At 35.0% G+C, this 15,964-nt stretch overlaps 1 protein-coding gene across 4 annotated transcripts in view; it reads right to left on the reverse strand.

Moving 5' to 3' along the window:
- Positions 1 to 615: 615 nt before the first annotated feature.
- Positions 616 to 15,964, reverse strand: part of LOC101718947 (NXPE family member 4) — a 75,001-nt gene continuing 59,652 nt past the window's right edge. For 2 of the 4 annotated variants that reach the window (XM_021237831.2, XM_087212408.1), the window contains exons 2-6: positions 13,790 to 13,895; positions 6,235 to 6,968; positions 5,486 to 5,547; positions 4,017 to 4,223; positions 774 to 1,497 (exon numbers count right to left, since the gene is read on the reverse strand). In XM_021237831.2, the coding sequence (XP_021093490.2) occupies positions 962 to 1,497; positions 4,017 to 4,223; positions 5,486 to 5,547; positions 6,235 to 6,968; positions 13,790 to 13,885 (1,635 nt within the window). In that variant the 5' untranslated portion in view covers positions 13,886 to 13,895 and the 3' untranslated portion in view covers positions 774 to 961. Of the gene's footprint in view, positions 1,498 to 4,016; positions 4,224 to 5,485; positions 5,548 to 6,234; positions 6,969 to 13,789; positions 13,896 to 13,989; positions 14,122 to 15,964 lie in introns of those variants that run through there. The other 2 variants (XM_013076667.3, XM_021237832.2) reach the window with 2 other exon arrangements.

Consider the following 15,964-nt stretch of genomic DNA (forward strand, 5'->3'; position numbering starts at 1 on the left):
TGATTAAAATGTTAATCTGCATATGTAAATTATAGAAACCAATGTTATTGATTATCTGTATAATGGCATTCAAACATGTTTTAAGTAGTGGAACATTTTTTGAAGCCAAAGGCTCACTCAGAAGCGGGTTATACATATAGGCAAGAGTGGTTGATGTTCTGGCTGAAGGAGTCGTGCTAGAACTTGTGTTTCTTACCCACCAGGCACCTCTCCTGATTCCTGCCTCTCAAGGTAGTATATAAAAGGCCACCTTTGTCACCCAGAGGTCCACAGAGCAAGGTTCTCAGATCATAAGTCACAGACTGATCCCTTCCTTTGGGAAACAGAAACCTAGAGAGCTGATCTGATTTACTCAAAGTCCTAAAATTACCACCAGCTCCTTGAACTCTAGTACACTAGCTTTACCTGTGTTAGTCTATAGTCCTGGTTGCTGAATGCTATAGAATCAGTTTATAGAATAGCAATGAGAGCTCCTAACTGGGAAAGGAAAGTCAGAGGTTTCTGGAACCAGGGTCCTTGCTTAGAATTTTGCTTCTCCTCTGTCCATACAGACCTCTCTTCTCATTTGGAAACCATCTTGAGCCTGTCTATAGTAATAAAATAAGGAAATGAGACTGCTTTTTCCATATATTTATTTAACAACTATTTTATTGCTCTGAATTTTGAAGCATTAGAGAAAAGAAGTTTTACCCATAGGTATCATAGATTACATTGATGAAGAACTGCCTGGCTCTGTCTGGAAGTATAGGACCTTTTCATGACTATTCTTGGTTTCATTTTTTTAGTGGAAGTTTAGATTAAATATACCTTACCTGGCACAACTGCTAGATCCATATCAGCCATAGTGCAGACAATCTTCTCAGTGTAAAAGGGAGTTAGAGCAACTCAGCACCTGGTATCCTAGCACACACTTAACAAATCTTTTTTAATTAAATGAATGATTTTCAGAGATATGTGCAAGCTAGCAAATATAGTTTAAGAATATATTGATTTGACTTCTAATAACATATTGAGGTGGATGGACTTCATTTGAGCCATATGCAATTGTTATATCCCAGGCATCAATAATACCCACATTGAGATCCTGGAAAATGTCCTTTATAACAAGATATTGAATGTAACCATGAAAGTCACTAAATCTTTCCACATCACTGTGCATCTCCCTGGTGTTTTCTGTCTTGATGATAACCATAGTATCAGGGCTTCTCAGAAGAAGACGCTGAACAGCTTTGTGGACACCGAGGGCCCTTCGGATGAAGACATCAAGGGGAAAGGGTCTGAAATGCTGCCCCAGAGAAATTACAATGACAGTATTTTTATCTCCTCCAGTTCTGTCAATGGCCCGGGCAATGTACTCAATCTCTTTGACTGAATAGACCATTGAGCCAATCAAAGGGTAACCATGTTTTTGCCATTGGATGTTAATATTCCTATCCAAGTCCACAGCAAATTGGTGTTGCAGTTTTCCAGATTCATGTAGATCTACTGACTTCAGTGCTGATGACAAATCGGCAATCCCAAAATGAAAGAAGAATAACATTATAAAGATTGATTAGTCTTAAAGGTAGGAGAGAAGATTTGTTTTTTAGAATTAAATAGGTTAATCATGTATGATTTATTATAGACTTAACTGAAGTGATAATTTTGGAAATATTTGAAAAATTAAAATTGTTGTACAAATTTAAGAGATTTGTATGTATGCCTTCTTATATACATCAGATTGGCTGGGACTAGAAATGTTAAGACATTGAGGTAACTTCATTGGAGGATGATTTGACCAGTTTTGTAAGTATTTTTATAGACCTTATAAACTATAAACTAAGCTCATTTGAGGATAGTTTTACTTGATTTTATTTACATTAAAAGAAAAATGTAGGACTGGAGACATAGCTCAGTGGCAGAGCACTTGCCTAATGTGTGTGAGGCCCTGGTTTTAATTGGTAGTACCACACACAATGAATGAATGAATAAATAAATAAAATAACATAAAGAAAATAAGTGAATCTAATTCCTCAACCACTCTTCAAATTTCTCTATTCTTTTGTGTTTTCTTCCATGTGCATGGAATGGTACTGGGTACATTTTATGGTATAATAGCGTATTACCACCCATTTGTCAAGTACTGTACAGTTTATAAACCATTTCTTTGAACTGATAATTTACCTCAAAGATGCTTTTGTATTTTTTAAATTGCCATGTTATAGAAAAGTAAGAGAGAAAATCGAAAATCACCTGTTCAAGATTAGTTTGTGATGAAATCAGAATGCAAGATTAAAGTTACCCCCAATTCTTGTGAACATGGTCTACCTAATCTTGACTTTTTTTGAAAATAATCTCATATGTACAGAATAAGATGAAGCTCTTCCATTCTTCATCATTTTAATTAGATCTTTATCAGATTATCCAGTCCAAATTATTTGTAGCTAGAACTTCTGAGGAAAATGTATAGTCAATGATTATTAATGCATTATAACATGTATGATCTTAGAAATAAAGGGCTAAATTTGAAGTCTTATGGCAGTGAGGTTGGAAAACAGAGATGCTGGAGGATTATTTTGAGAAAAATGGCAGAAGTATTTTCTTCAGTCTGCCTCCAATTTACTTTAGTTTTCTTCTCCAAAGCACACTCTGACCATAGAATTTAACTTTTAACAAAATGCACAAAACATTTTCCTACCACAATTTACAAGAGAAACTGCAGAGGGTAGATATAACTACCCTTTATTACTTTTTATTACCCTTTAATACTGAGGTATTGAAACTACCCTTTCAATAACTCAGTAATAAGAGGCTCACCATTATAAAATGTGATGCTGAAGGGGTATCCCTAGACCATTCATTTTGTAGCTGAGAAAACTGAGGTCCAAAGGAGTTCAATGACCTTTCTAGAGGTCACAATTGAAAACTCTTCCCTGTTGAGAATTCTTGTAACTTGCAGCCCAATCCCTACTGATTTTCCCATTTTTATTGAGAGGACAAGATTTCTTTCTGAGTTGGAGATCACAAGAGTGGCCTGGAACAGAAGGGCCAAGATGGAGTCACAGCCTCTGGATTATTGTTAGTCATAAGAGCTGAGGCTCAGAGACATAGAGGGATGGGTAGTAATTTTTTTTTTTATGTAGGATTGCTAAATCTATTAATTGATTCTGAGTTGTTACTGTTGCACTCTTGGGTTTAGTAAACAGGGGAAATTGACTAGGATTCTCACAACTGGATTCTAACCCTAACCTTGACACTAATGAAAATCATTGCTCTTGCTTTTTGAGCATTTTCTATGTGCCTGTGTGTCTTATAATGTGTTAAATGCTTTATGTCCATTACCTTATTTCATCTTCAAAATCAACAGCATATACAATTACTATTTTTAGTTGATGAATGAGGAAATTGGGGTAGAGAAAATAAAAAAGATGCCCAAGGTTATTGTTTCTAAGTGGCACAGACTAGGTCTGTTAGACTTAACCATTGTGCCTACCAGATGCAAAATCTTTCCTAATATCAGATAATGATAACAGTGACAATAGGAGAACTTATTTTGTAACAGACAGTATTCTAAATACACCATATATATCATCTCATTTTACCAGGTGAGCACTCTTTTATCTCCAGTTGATAGAGGAGGAAACTGGAATGAAATGGTTTTGTAACTTATCCAGTCACCAAAATAGGATGTGAAATCAAATTTCGAACCCAGGCTACTGAATCCAAAATCCACTAGTAAAGTAATCATTGTACCAACTGTAGAAGGGGGGAAATTCAATATTTTAAATCATCTTTAGCTCCATCAATAATTTTCTGAGAGTGTTGTGTAAATATCAAAGCATAAATTCTGTAGGGAAAGGGAGCTAATGCTTTTCTACACTGGCTCCCTTCTAGTCAGATAAATGAATCCATTTAAAAGAAAAATTATGTCTTGTGAACATTTTTGGTGTTTCATGATAAGTAGTAAAATAAATATGAAGTGAAAAAGAAGTTTCTGAAGTGAATATATCTGAAGAATAGTTTAAAATGAGGCATACTGTTGATACTGGTTTTGAAGTATTCTATCCACTGGCGAATCGTGGAATCTCCCATTAGATATACGAGTTTTCCTCTCAGGCAGTCTTTCATTTCGACTGCAGTCAAACTGCAGGAGACAGGATTCCATGTGTATTTCCAGACATGTCCACTGGGGATTGTGGATAGCATTCCAGGCTTGCATTTCTCTTTCATCGGGATTGTTTTTGCTGCCAAAAAAATCAGCAAGATAGGATCTTCTAAAACATCAAATTATCCATTAGTATTTATTGAAAGACATCTGTCTTTCCCAAAGTATCCTCTTAATAGGGGGCAAAAGTGGTGGTGGTGGAGGAAAAAGCCATATCGCAGCATCTTCATAATGGAACAGCTAGTTTTCAGAAAAAATTTTCTGTAATGTTAGTTTCCTAGCTGATACCCATTAACAGTCATTATAAGAGCACACAGCAAAAAAATGGCCTTCTGGTAAAATTTAAGTATTTTTCAGCATTGCTTTAAAAGTATGATCATCAATTCTTTCAAAGTAAATGTAAGCTTATTCATCCTATCATTTTAACCCAGTTTGTCCCTGGGTTCGTCACACACTATCACAGTGTCTTAAATGCCACTATCGAACTATATATTTTTTGAGTAAAAGGCAGGATGATATAATATAGATTGCTTGGAAACTTGCCAATATGAATGCATATGTGTGTGGGTTTGGAGGTTAGGTATTAAATACTCAGTCACTGGCATAGGAAGAGCTGAGGTGCTGAGATGGTGATGTGACAGGTTTGAGGCAGTGATTATTCATCACCCAAAGAGACTAGTTTAGTATTTCAACAACTGGGATGAGCTTACCCATTTATCTGTGGTGAAAATATTATTTCCACATTTCAGTGCATATACTTTAATGAGGACAAGTATGTTAACAATTCACAAGATTTTAATGCTGAACTGATGTAGATATAGATGTTTCCTTCAATCATTTTAGATGAGACTTCCCTGGGCTGTTTAGAGTCAAGTAATAAAAAATAATAATAAATATAAATGTGGAAGTTCGACATTGTATGTTAAAGTTGAAACGTGACAGACTCAGGGTGAGAATTGACTCCTACATGTCAGGTGGGAACCCTCTAGATAGTGATTCTTGGGCTATAAGGAATGTGGGAGGTAGTGATAGTGGTAGTGTAAGCAGGTAAAGAACTGGGAGAGTGTTTTAACATTCATAAGTTGTTGTATAAGATGAGCAGGTAATCAGTTACCTGCTAAGTAGATTGGTGATGAGAGATATAGTTACTTGAATAGGTTACACAAATGTGTTTTAGTGATTCTAATCACTCACTCACTTAGGTACTTGATACATTGCCTGACCTTAGACACAATAGAAGAATAGAGTGCTGATATAACTAAAAGGTGAAAAAACTCAGCAAGAAGAGAAAGGCCTTGATTGAGTCTAGTACTAAGCACCCAGCAAACACAGAGTACTTACTGTTGCATTTTGTAACATGAATGACATTGGAATTTTCCATAATCTCCACACCCACATTTGACCTTAGAGAGACAATATAGAAATTAATATGCAGGTACCCCTAAATCAGGAAACAAGGCAGATTATCCAATGCTTCTACTCTTTCTTGTTAAGCTGGTTGCTGTGTCTACATATTCATATCATTTAGTAAATTTCCATTTCTTTGCCCATTATTTCATAGGATATAGTTACTCAGATGGTGTTCAAGGTGATTTATTGAGAGGGAGAGATCATATTTCAGAGCACACACATATACAGTCTGCCAAAAAAAGTATACACACTTCAGCAGTTTGCTGTACTAATAAATGTCTGGAAGCTAATAGACACCACTTTGAGCACGTCTTGTAATTGTAGAGGCCAATGGTAACTTGTATTAATCTCATGATGTCTCAATACATTTAGTGTTAAAATATTTATACAAGTTTTTCTTTTCCTGATATATATATTCTTGGGGGACAGACTCTGCATTTCTTACTCACTTTTAGTTTTCATTCTGCCTATATTTTTTATTTCATTAGTGAGAATGAAATATCCAAAACATTTGGGGCCTTCGGGAGGCTAAGCCCTGTCTCCGAATGAATCCACAGTTCCTTTCTCAAATGACTACGTACAGAGTATCACAGGTGATATAATTACAGGACTTTTCTTTAGATTGCCATATCAGGCAAAAACCGTATTTGCTCAGATAGTCACCAACAATAATTATTTACCTTTCAAAGAGGGTTCTCTCTTGTTGGGTAAGATAGGAAACGTCCTTGTTCTTGGAATGCATGTGGGTAAGTGCAGCACAGGAAATATGTGGAGGTCTCACACAGTAGAAAGCTTCTTGGTCTTCAGCATTCAGGTATCTGCACAGTTCAGCACTTGAGTTTAAAGCCAGAGCACAATCAGTATTGACCTGGGAAGTGCCATTGACAAACTGGCCTGTGAAGATCACCCTGTCATAGCCTTGGTTTCTTGCCCTCCAGAGAGCTGATGCCCCTTCACTGGGGTGCATGAGCAGCACAGACAGGGAGACCTGGCCCTCCCAGAACAGAGTGAAGCTGACAAGGTAAGTGCCATTATTGAAGTCTGTCACATTCCCTGATGCACCTGCTTTCAGGTCTGGAGAGGACATTCTGGCCCTCAGGAAGTCCCCGCCATATTTCTTCCTCTGTCCTAGGTGGTCCCTCATCTTCAGCAGGACATCCAGCTGGTCCCCCTGGCAGTATGTATCTTGAGGGTTGAGGATGGTAGCTTTGCTATGTTTGGCACTGGTAGTGGTGTTCATGTAGGTGAAGGGTCTGAGTGGGATCAGCTGGTCCAGTTTCTCCAGGATCTTCCTGATTTTCAGGTCAGTCTCTGCTGCAGAAACTATTGGACACTGTGGTGCTTCAGTGCACAAGGGCTTCCCAATAAAATTCCAGTGAGGGAGGGAGTCAGGCCACTTGAGTGCAGTCCATTTCTGAAATGACAAGAAACAGCATAAAGAACATATAAAATGTTCCTATTTAATGTGACAGTTGTTTGGTTAGCCAAATTTTGTCTTTTATAAAGCAGTGATAGTTATAGAAATTATGACACTGAGATTTTATGATTATATATGTTTCATATTCAAAATACTTTGTTTAATAGATTCTATTTATGTTAGTCCAGTTTTCATTGGCTAATTGATTTTGGAAGACCTATTTAATCCCAAAGAGGCCTAGCATCATCTTCTGAAAATTGGTAATTAAATCTACCTTAACTAATCTAATCTAACTAATCTAACCTTAACTAATCTACCTTAATCTACCTAATGGTGAAGATCAAATTAGAAAGTGTTTTTAACTGCATAGCAGAAAATTACTGCTTATTGTTTTTATTTTTATCTTAAAACTAAAATTTAATCAAAAATGTTCAATCTTAGACAAAATCTGAGCTGTTCAGAAATTCTAAAGATTGTTTTTCAAACTGAAAGAAAAAGATGCTAATTAGTAACACAAAAACATAGGGAGCATTAGCTCACTGGTAAATGTAAGTGCACAGTCAAAATCACAATACTCTAATACTGTAGTGGTGGTATGTAAAATCACTTGTATCTTTTGTATAAAGGCTAAAAACAAGCATTAAAAATAATTGCTACAATAGTTTTTAACTATTAAACTACATAACATAAGAGATATAACATTAGAAATTTAAAATATGGTATAGGGATGGAGTAAAAGTATGAACATATTCATGTGATCAAACTTTAGTTATTATCAGCTTAAAACAGGGTTTTTAAACTATAAGATTCTTTGATATAACTGATAGTAATCATAAAGAAAACATCTATAGTGGATACCTGCAATATAAAAGTAAGGAATCAAAACATACACCCTGAGAAAATCATTTGTTCACAAAGGAAAAAAGCAAGAAAGCAAGCATAGAAGGAAGGAATAAATAACCTACAAAACAACTGGAAAATAATAAAATGACAGTAGTAAGTCCTTATCAATAATTGCCTTGAATATAATGCATTCACCAATTAAGATACAGAGCAGTTGAACTGAAGAAAAAATATGCCAAGACCCAACTGTATGCTGTCCACAAGAGATTCACTTTATCCATAAGAACACACATAAACTAAAAGAGAAAAGATGGAAAAAGATACTCCTTGCAAATAGAAATAGAAACAAGAAGAGAACATGAGTTGCTATACTTATATCTGATATAAGCTAGACTTTGAATCAAAAATTGTAAAACAAGAAAAGGTTATTATTTAATGATAAAGGGCTCAATTCTTCATCAAGAGGAATCAAGTGTGTATATATATATAACATTGAAGCACCTCTGTATATATGTATATATATTATATAAAAATATATATTCAACATTGAAGCACCTCAATATATAAAACAAATATTAATAGAACTGAAGGGAGGAGTAGATTGCAATATAGTACTAGCAAATGACTTCAGTACCCCATTTTCAGCAATGGACTGATTATCCAGACAGAAAATCAAGAAACATCATAAACTACACTTTACCTGGGTTGAGGATGTAACTCAACGTGTAGAGCCTTGCCTCATGTTTTCAAGGCCCTGGGTTCAATCCTCAACATCGTAAAATACAAAACAAGACAAAACAAAACAAAACACCAAACTCAAAAACCACCAAAACTACTCTTGAGACCAAATGAACTTATGTAACAGACATACACATAGAACATTCCTTTCAACATTCGCCATGCTAGATGATACGGTAGGTCAAGGACAAGTCTTAACAAATTAAGACTAAAGTCATATCAGGTATCTTTTCCAACCACAATGTTATGAAACTAAATATTAATAATAGGAAGAATTTCAGAAACTTTACGAATACATACAAATTAACATGCTCCTGAATAACCAATGGGACAAAGAAGAAATTAAAAAACATATTGAAGCTGTATAGTAGTGGTGCACTGTTATCCCATTTCCTAAAGACTGAGAGTGGAGCATTGCAAGTTCAAGGCCAGCCTGGGCAATATGAAAAGACCTTGCCAACAAACAAAAAAGATAAACTACAGAGACAGACAGACACCGAGACAGACAGAGACAGAAGTTAATTAAAATGGATACATAAAATACCAAATCTATGGAATACAGCAAAAATAGTTCTAAGAAGGAAATTTATAGCAATAAACACCTAAATAAAAAAGAAGAAAGATCTCAAATAACCAGATTAATGTTACTTTAAGGAACTAGAAAAATAAGAACTAGCTAAGCCCAAAGTTAGCAGAAGAAAGACAAAATAAAGAGCATAGCAGTTAAAATAAGTCGAGATTGAGAAAACAATAAAAATAATCACTGAAATTGTGTTTGTTTTTGAAAATGTAAACTGACAAACGTTTAGCTAGGCTAAGAGAAAAAGAGAAGGCATAGGCAAAATTAGAAACAAAAAAGATGTAACAGGAAAAGGAGATATTACAATTGATATCATAACAGTCTACTATGAACAATTATATGTCAGCAAGTTGGATAACCTAGAATAAATAGATAAATTCCTAGACTCATGCAACCTACCAAGATTGTATCATGAAAGAAAGTCAATAAGAGATTTTATTGGTAATAAAGCCTCCCATCAAAAAGTCCAGGAGAGCTGGGGTTTCGCCACCTGCTGTGCAAGCGTAAGGACCCGAGTTCAATCCCCGGTACCAAAAAAAAAAAAAAAAGTCCAGGAGTCAATGGCTTTACTTCTGAATTCTATCAAACATTTAAAGTACCAGTCTGTCTTAAACTATTCCAAAGAGTTGAAGAGGAGAGAATACATACTCAATGGTGAAAAGTTGAAACTTTTTCTCGGAATATCAGATAACATAAAAGGATGCTTATTTTTACCACTTCTGATCAACACAATATTGGAAGTCCTAGCCAGGCCAATTAGCCAAGAGAAATAAAGAAAAGGCATCCCAATTTGAATGGAAAAAGTTAAATTGGCCCTATCTGAAAATGACATAATCTTATATAGAGAGACCCCTAAAGATTCCACAAAAATTTGTAAAAATTAATAAGCAAATTCATGTTATAGTAGAATAAATGAGCAATACACAAAAATAAGTAGCATTTGTATACATTAATGGCAAACTATCTGAAAAAGAAGCCAAGAAAACAATCTCATTTACAACAGCTACCAAAAAATTAAGTACTAGGAATAAATTTAACCAAGGAGATAGGACCTGTACCCTGAACACTTACTATAAAATGTTGATGAAGGAAGTTGAGCAAGATACAAATAAGTGGAAAGATACTCCATGTTCATGGATTGGAAGAATTAATATTGTTAAATTGTCTATACTACCCAAAGCAATCATCAGATTCAACCAATCTTAAAACTCATAAGAAATTACAAAAGATCCTGAGTAGCCACAGCAATCTGGAACAAAAAGAACAAAGCTGGAGGTTATGCTATTTGACTTCAAAATATACTACAAAAGTCTAGTAATCAAAATACCCTAGTACTGACAGAAAACAGACATAGACCAGCGGAATAGAGAGCCCAGAAATAAATCCTTTGTTTACGGTCCTTTGACATTATGCCAAAGCACACAGTGAAAAAAGGATAATCTCTTTAACAAATAGCATTGTATATTGTATATCCACATGCAGAAGAATAATTGAACCCTTACATCAAATGTTATATAAACATCAACCCAAAATGGATTAATGACTTAGACATAAGACCTAAAACTATAGAACTCCTAAAAGAAACACAGGAGAAAAGCTGTATGATATTTGTCTGGGCAATGAGCTGAAGAGGTAAACACAAAAATTTGGTCACAGAAGAAATGTTAGGTAAGTGGAATAAGTTTCAAGAGATATATTGTCTAATCTGGTGGCTATAGTTAGTAACAATGTATTGTATTCTGGAAAATTGCTTAGAGAGTAGATTTTAAGTGTTCTTAGGTGGAAAAAAAAGTAGATGAGATAATGTGTATATTAATTAGCTTAATTTAGTTATTCCACAATCCATACATATTTCAAAATATGTTGTACTATATACAATATAAAATTTCGATGCGTCAATTAAAAATTAGTTTTAAAGGGCTGAGGATTTAACTCAGTGGCACCATGCCTGCCTCTCACACGCAAGGTACCGAGTTCAATCCTCAGTACCAGAAGAAAAAAAAAAAAGTTTTAAAATAATAAAAACGGGCCGGGGATTTAGCTCAGTGGTTCCGCCGCCTGCTGCGCAAACGCAAGGACCCGAGTCGGATCCCCGGCACCAATAAATAAATAAATAAATAAATAAATAAATAATAAAAATTAGAGAACGCCGAAAGTACATAGGAAATAAAATCCGCCATAATCATGTCAACCATTGATCTCAAACTCAGGATGATCCTCCTACCTCAGCCTCTCAAATGCCCGGATTACAGGTGTGCACCACCACACTGGGTTTAACAGACATATTTTTTAAAAAGCAACGCTCTAAAAGCAGTGGAGAGTGAACACAAGCAGACAGGAATGGAGAGGGGTCAATACTTGAAAGAAAGGACAGCACAAGACTGTAAGAAGTGCTAAAAGAAATTCTTTAAGCTGAATGGAAATTATACTAGATGGGAACCAGATTTTCAGAAAGGAATGAGAAGCATGGGAAATGGGAAATACACAGATAAATACAAAAGACAAAATATTTCTCGAGTTCTTTAAAGTGCATATAATTATTTAGAGTAAAAACTGTAAATTTGTAATAATATGACAAATATAGCACAAAGAATAGGGTGAGGTATACATAGAACTAAATAGAGTAATAGGTGTTGAAAGGTTATCACACATTAAATGAAGTGGCATTTTAACAACTCTAAAAGCTAAGACTATATAATATAATACCTAGAGAAACTATTAAAAACAATGTAGAAACTAAAAGGAAATTCTAAAAATAAAAAATTTCAGTTAATTCAAGGCGTCAGGAAAGAAAAACAGGAACTGACAACGAAAGGACCAAACAGAAAATAAATAGCAAAGAGGTAGATCTAAACTCATTCATATTAATAATTCCATTAAAAGTAAATGGACTAGGTCCGGGGATTTAGCTCAGTGGTTCCACTGCCTGTCTTGCAAGCACAAGGACCTGAGTTCAATGCCCGGTACCAAAAAAAAAAAAAAAAAAAAAAGTAAATGGACTAAATATCCCATTCATAGGCAGAGATAAATAAAAAAGCAAGACCCAACTATTTGCTCTCTGTAAGGAATTCAGCTTAAGTATAAAGATAACTATAGGTTGAAAGTAAGTGGATAAAAAGTAATATACCAGTAAGCATAAAAAGCTAACGTTATTAAATTAGTCTATGGGACAGAGAGTAACATTAGAAATAAATATGAGCATTTTATGGTGATGAGAGAATTTTTCAGAAAAAAATATACAGCAAAAATTGATAAGTTAAAGAGAAAACTGGAAAAATACACATTCATAATTGGGAGTTTAACAGCCTTTCTCAGTAGCTGCTAAGGAACTCTGAAAAATGGCTAAAGATCCAGAAGATCTAAACATTATTGTAGTTATGTATTTTTACCGTTACATCACATTATCAGATATTTTTATACTGTTATAATTTCAAATGAAAATAAGTAATTTTTAGAACAGTAGGATAATTTCCTGGACACAGAAAGTTTGGGTAGAAATGTAACATGAAAATTCCAATTTGAGGTGGAGACTAAACACATATTGCAGCCTCAATTTCTGGCTATAAAATCATGAAAAAGACAGAAAAGAACTTTATAGTTCCATCCTCTGTGAAATAGAAAGAGACACATTAACTGAACCAGAACCTATGGGGTATCTCCTGAAAAATTAAGGACAGGTAAGATTAAATCAAGGAAGAAAATCAGAGTTCCAAATATAAAAAAGATGTAGGATAAATATAGAGTCTGCCAAAAATATGTATACATTTCAGGAAAAGAAAAATAGTATGATTTTTTTTCTACAGATGGTGTTACCCTTGTGTGTGGGACCCTAGAGGATGTTGTTTATCACAGAAAACCCACTACACTGCCGGCCCTTAGAGAAGAAATTGAAAATGCATGTGTAGCAATCTCAACGACCAAGGTTACACAAGCAGCAGTTCACCATACTGATAAATGTCTGGAAGCTGATGGCCATCACTTTGAGCACCTCATATAATTGTAGAGGCCAAAGGTAACTTGTATTAATCTCATGATTCTCAATAATTTAGTATTAAAATATTTATCCAAGTTTTTCTTTTCCTAAAGTGTGTATACATTTTTTTGGTGGATTCTATATTTGGGATGGCAAATCCAATGGTGCCAGTCAACTGCTTTTTCAATTGAAGCTGGAAATCCAGAGGATCATGTGAAATCAGGATTTTTAATATTTTAAAAAATCTAGAGCAAAAAAAAAAGATACTAAGGTGTGAATTTGCAACCTCTGTGTGGGGTTTGAGAGGCTGTGCTGCTGCAGAACTCATGATTAGCTACCGGACAAAATAAAGCACCTATATTAAAAGATTAAATATCAAAAGTTACATTTTAAAATTTTAGTATTTATACAAGTCTAATGTTGGAGTAAGAAAATCTTTTCCTTCAAAAAACACTAAATATTTTTTGAAAGGCAGACAAATTTTACTCTATAAAATGGAAATATTTGTTTTTCAGAAAGTCCCTTAGTAAATGTTTAACAAATATCAACTATCTTAGTTTTTTAATGGTATGTAAACTGCTAAGACTACTATGATCCATAGGTCTCAGTTTGGACTTTCCTAGAGTAGATGAAGTATAAACAGAAATTTACTTTTGTAAGACAGAGAAAATAAGCAATTCCTACCTCTCTGGAGTTGTGGAAAACTGTAAAACTGATCCAGAAGGCTAATATAAGCGACAGTACCAACAGGGACTTACGATGTGTCATAGTTGTTTTCATAATTCAGACCCTGTAAGAGGCAATACAAAATACACAATCTTAAAGCAAAACAAAACAGAAAGAAAATCATGGAAACACATCAAATTTTTATGCCTCCTGATTACTTTTATCCTCAGATAAGTTATTCTCAGAACTCAGCTTTGGCCCTCCCAGCTACCCCTTGATGTGCCCCAGCTGCTGTCTTTGGCTCGGCTTGTACACTCCACAGAAGAGGAACTCCGTGGATCTCACCACAGACTACAAACCCAAAACAGGAAGCATGCATGGTTGCTTATGTGTCAGTGACTTCTCCAGGCTGTGCATCACCTAACACATTCTTTTTGTTTCCCCCTTAAATGCAAAGAGCAGTGCTCACTTTGGCAGCACATATACTAAAAATATTAAATGCAAAGAGCAGACAAAACACTTCAGCAAATACTGACACTGAGAAACATATTATCATGGTACCTTTCTAATACAAATTGATTTTATAGCTTCCTTAATCCCTGTCTGTAAATATGTTTCACTTTCTTGTATTACTAACCTTTCCAGCACTCCTCAACCTTGAAAAAATTATTTTAAAACTCATTTATCCCTTTATTTTAAATATTTTTCAGGTTTTATCAGTGTTTTGTCTTTAATTCATATTAATATTTGTCTTTGACTTGGAATTTCAAGTTGTCTTTTCAAATTGCTTGGGCTAAGTGTGTAGCTCAGTGGTAAAACACCTGTCTAGCTTGTGCAAGTCTCTGGGTTCAATCATTGGATCACAAAATAACAAAATAAGGTAAAATAAAGACTGACTGAATGCTGCCCTTTGAAAATATTCCAGCTCTTGAAATTTACTCTCTTTTAGAAGCACTCACTGCCCCCGGTTTAACATTTTATATACAGACATCAGAGATGTTAGCACTCAGAAATGAATAGTACCACTTTCCCTTATCCATTCCATTTTGTAAATATTTTCATACCTTTAGCGTAAAGACAAGCCTCAAGGTATTCAATCTCATACCTAGGAACTTAAGTGAGCTGGGTGTGGAAGATTTTCTTTTGAAGCTACAAATGCTATTGGGGTGTTTCTTATATCAAAACGAGTTGTATAAGCTGCAGTCTCAATAGCTTGGATTCTGCACGTTTCGGCTCAGAAAAGTCAGGCATGCCAGCTCTATCTTAAGGAAGGATCTGAATCACAAACTATAATTATGAGGTCAAGCAGAAGGAGAAAGAGAAAGGAAATGATCTATATGATAGATAAAATGATTTCTTTGTCTCAAGCCTTAAGGAGTCCAATTTTAGTAAGCATATGATAAATATCTGACAAGAAAAAAGCAAATAAGGCCAAAAGTTTGATCGAGAGTAGTCACCTGTAAGGAGTTGAACTTCCTGGTTTCCATCTGAGCCCTGATACCAAAACCCAAGTGCCGGGATTCAAGCACATATTATTTCACATAGAGTATGTACTCAATAAAATTTGCTGAATTGAACTAAAGGAAACTCAAATACAATGAAGTCAAGAAAATAATATTGACTACCTCTCAGATGGAGAGGATGACAGCTTACATTTACAAGTTTGAGTCCATCTGGGATTTGTATTCTTGATCTGACGGAAACAGTGCCAGAAAAAGCAGGTGGCTACAGGAAGCAGCAGCGGGTTGGCTTGAGGGTCCTTCTATGGTTTAATGGGTCTCATGCTGTCCCATACACAAGGCAAAAGGTAAATGTCCATCAATCCTTCCAGTCTTTTTTTGTTAGCAAGAATCAGGACCCATTTCAAAAAATCTTACAGATTTTAATCCTTCCAACATCCTTTACTATGGTCTGCCAAACAATATTTTTTTGTGATTTTACATGGTGATGGTTTAAAAAACTGTGTTAACCTTGTAGACTGGGGCTAGGATTGCTCGATTCTGCTCTAAGGAACCAATAATAGGAGGAGATATTTGCTGTGGGTCTGGTTTGGCTGCTCCTTAGGAGACTCATGCCAGCAACCAACCAAGTTCACAGCCTACTCCAAGACACATAGATTTATGGAGTTTAATTTTCTTCAGGTATACAGATACTGGTATTTAATGTGAACCTGGGAACTTTTTATAAGGTAGG

Source organism: Heterocephalus glaber, unplaced genomic scaffold, assembly GCF_053883595.1.
Source record: "Heterocephalus glaber isolate CG9 unplaced genomic scaffold, H.glaber_assembly_v1.0 deba00001429, whole genome shotgun sequence".
In the NCBI taxonomy this organism is placed as follows: Eukaryota; Metazoa; Chordata; class Mammalia; order Rodentia; family Bathyergidae; genus Heterocephalus; species Heterocephalus glaber.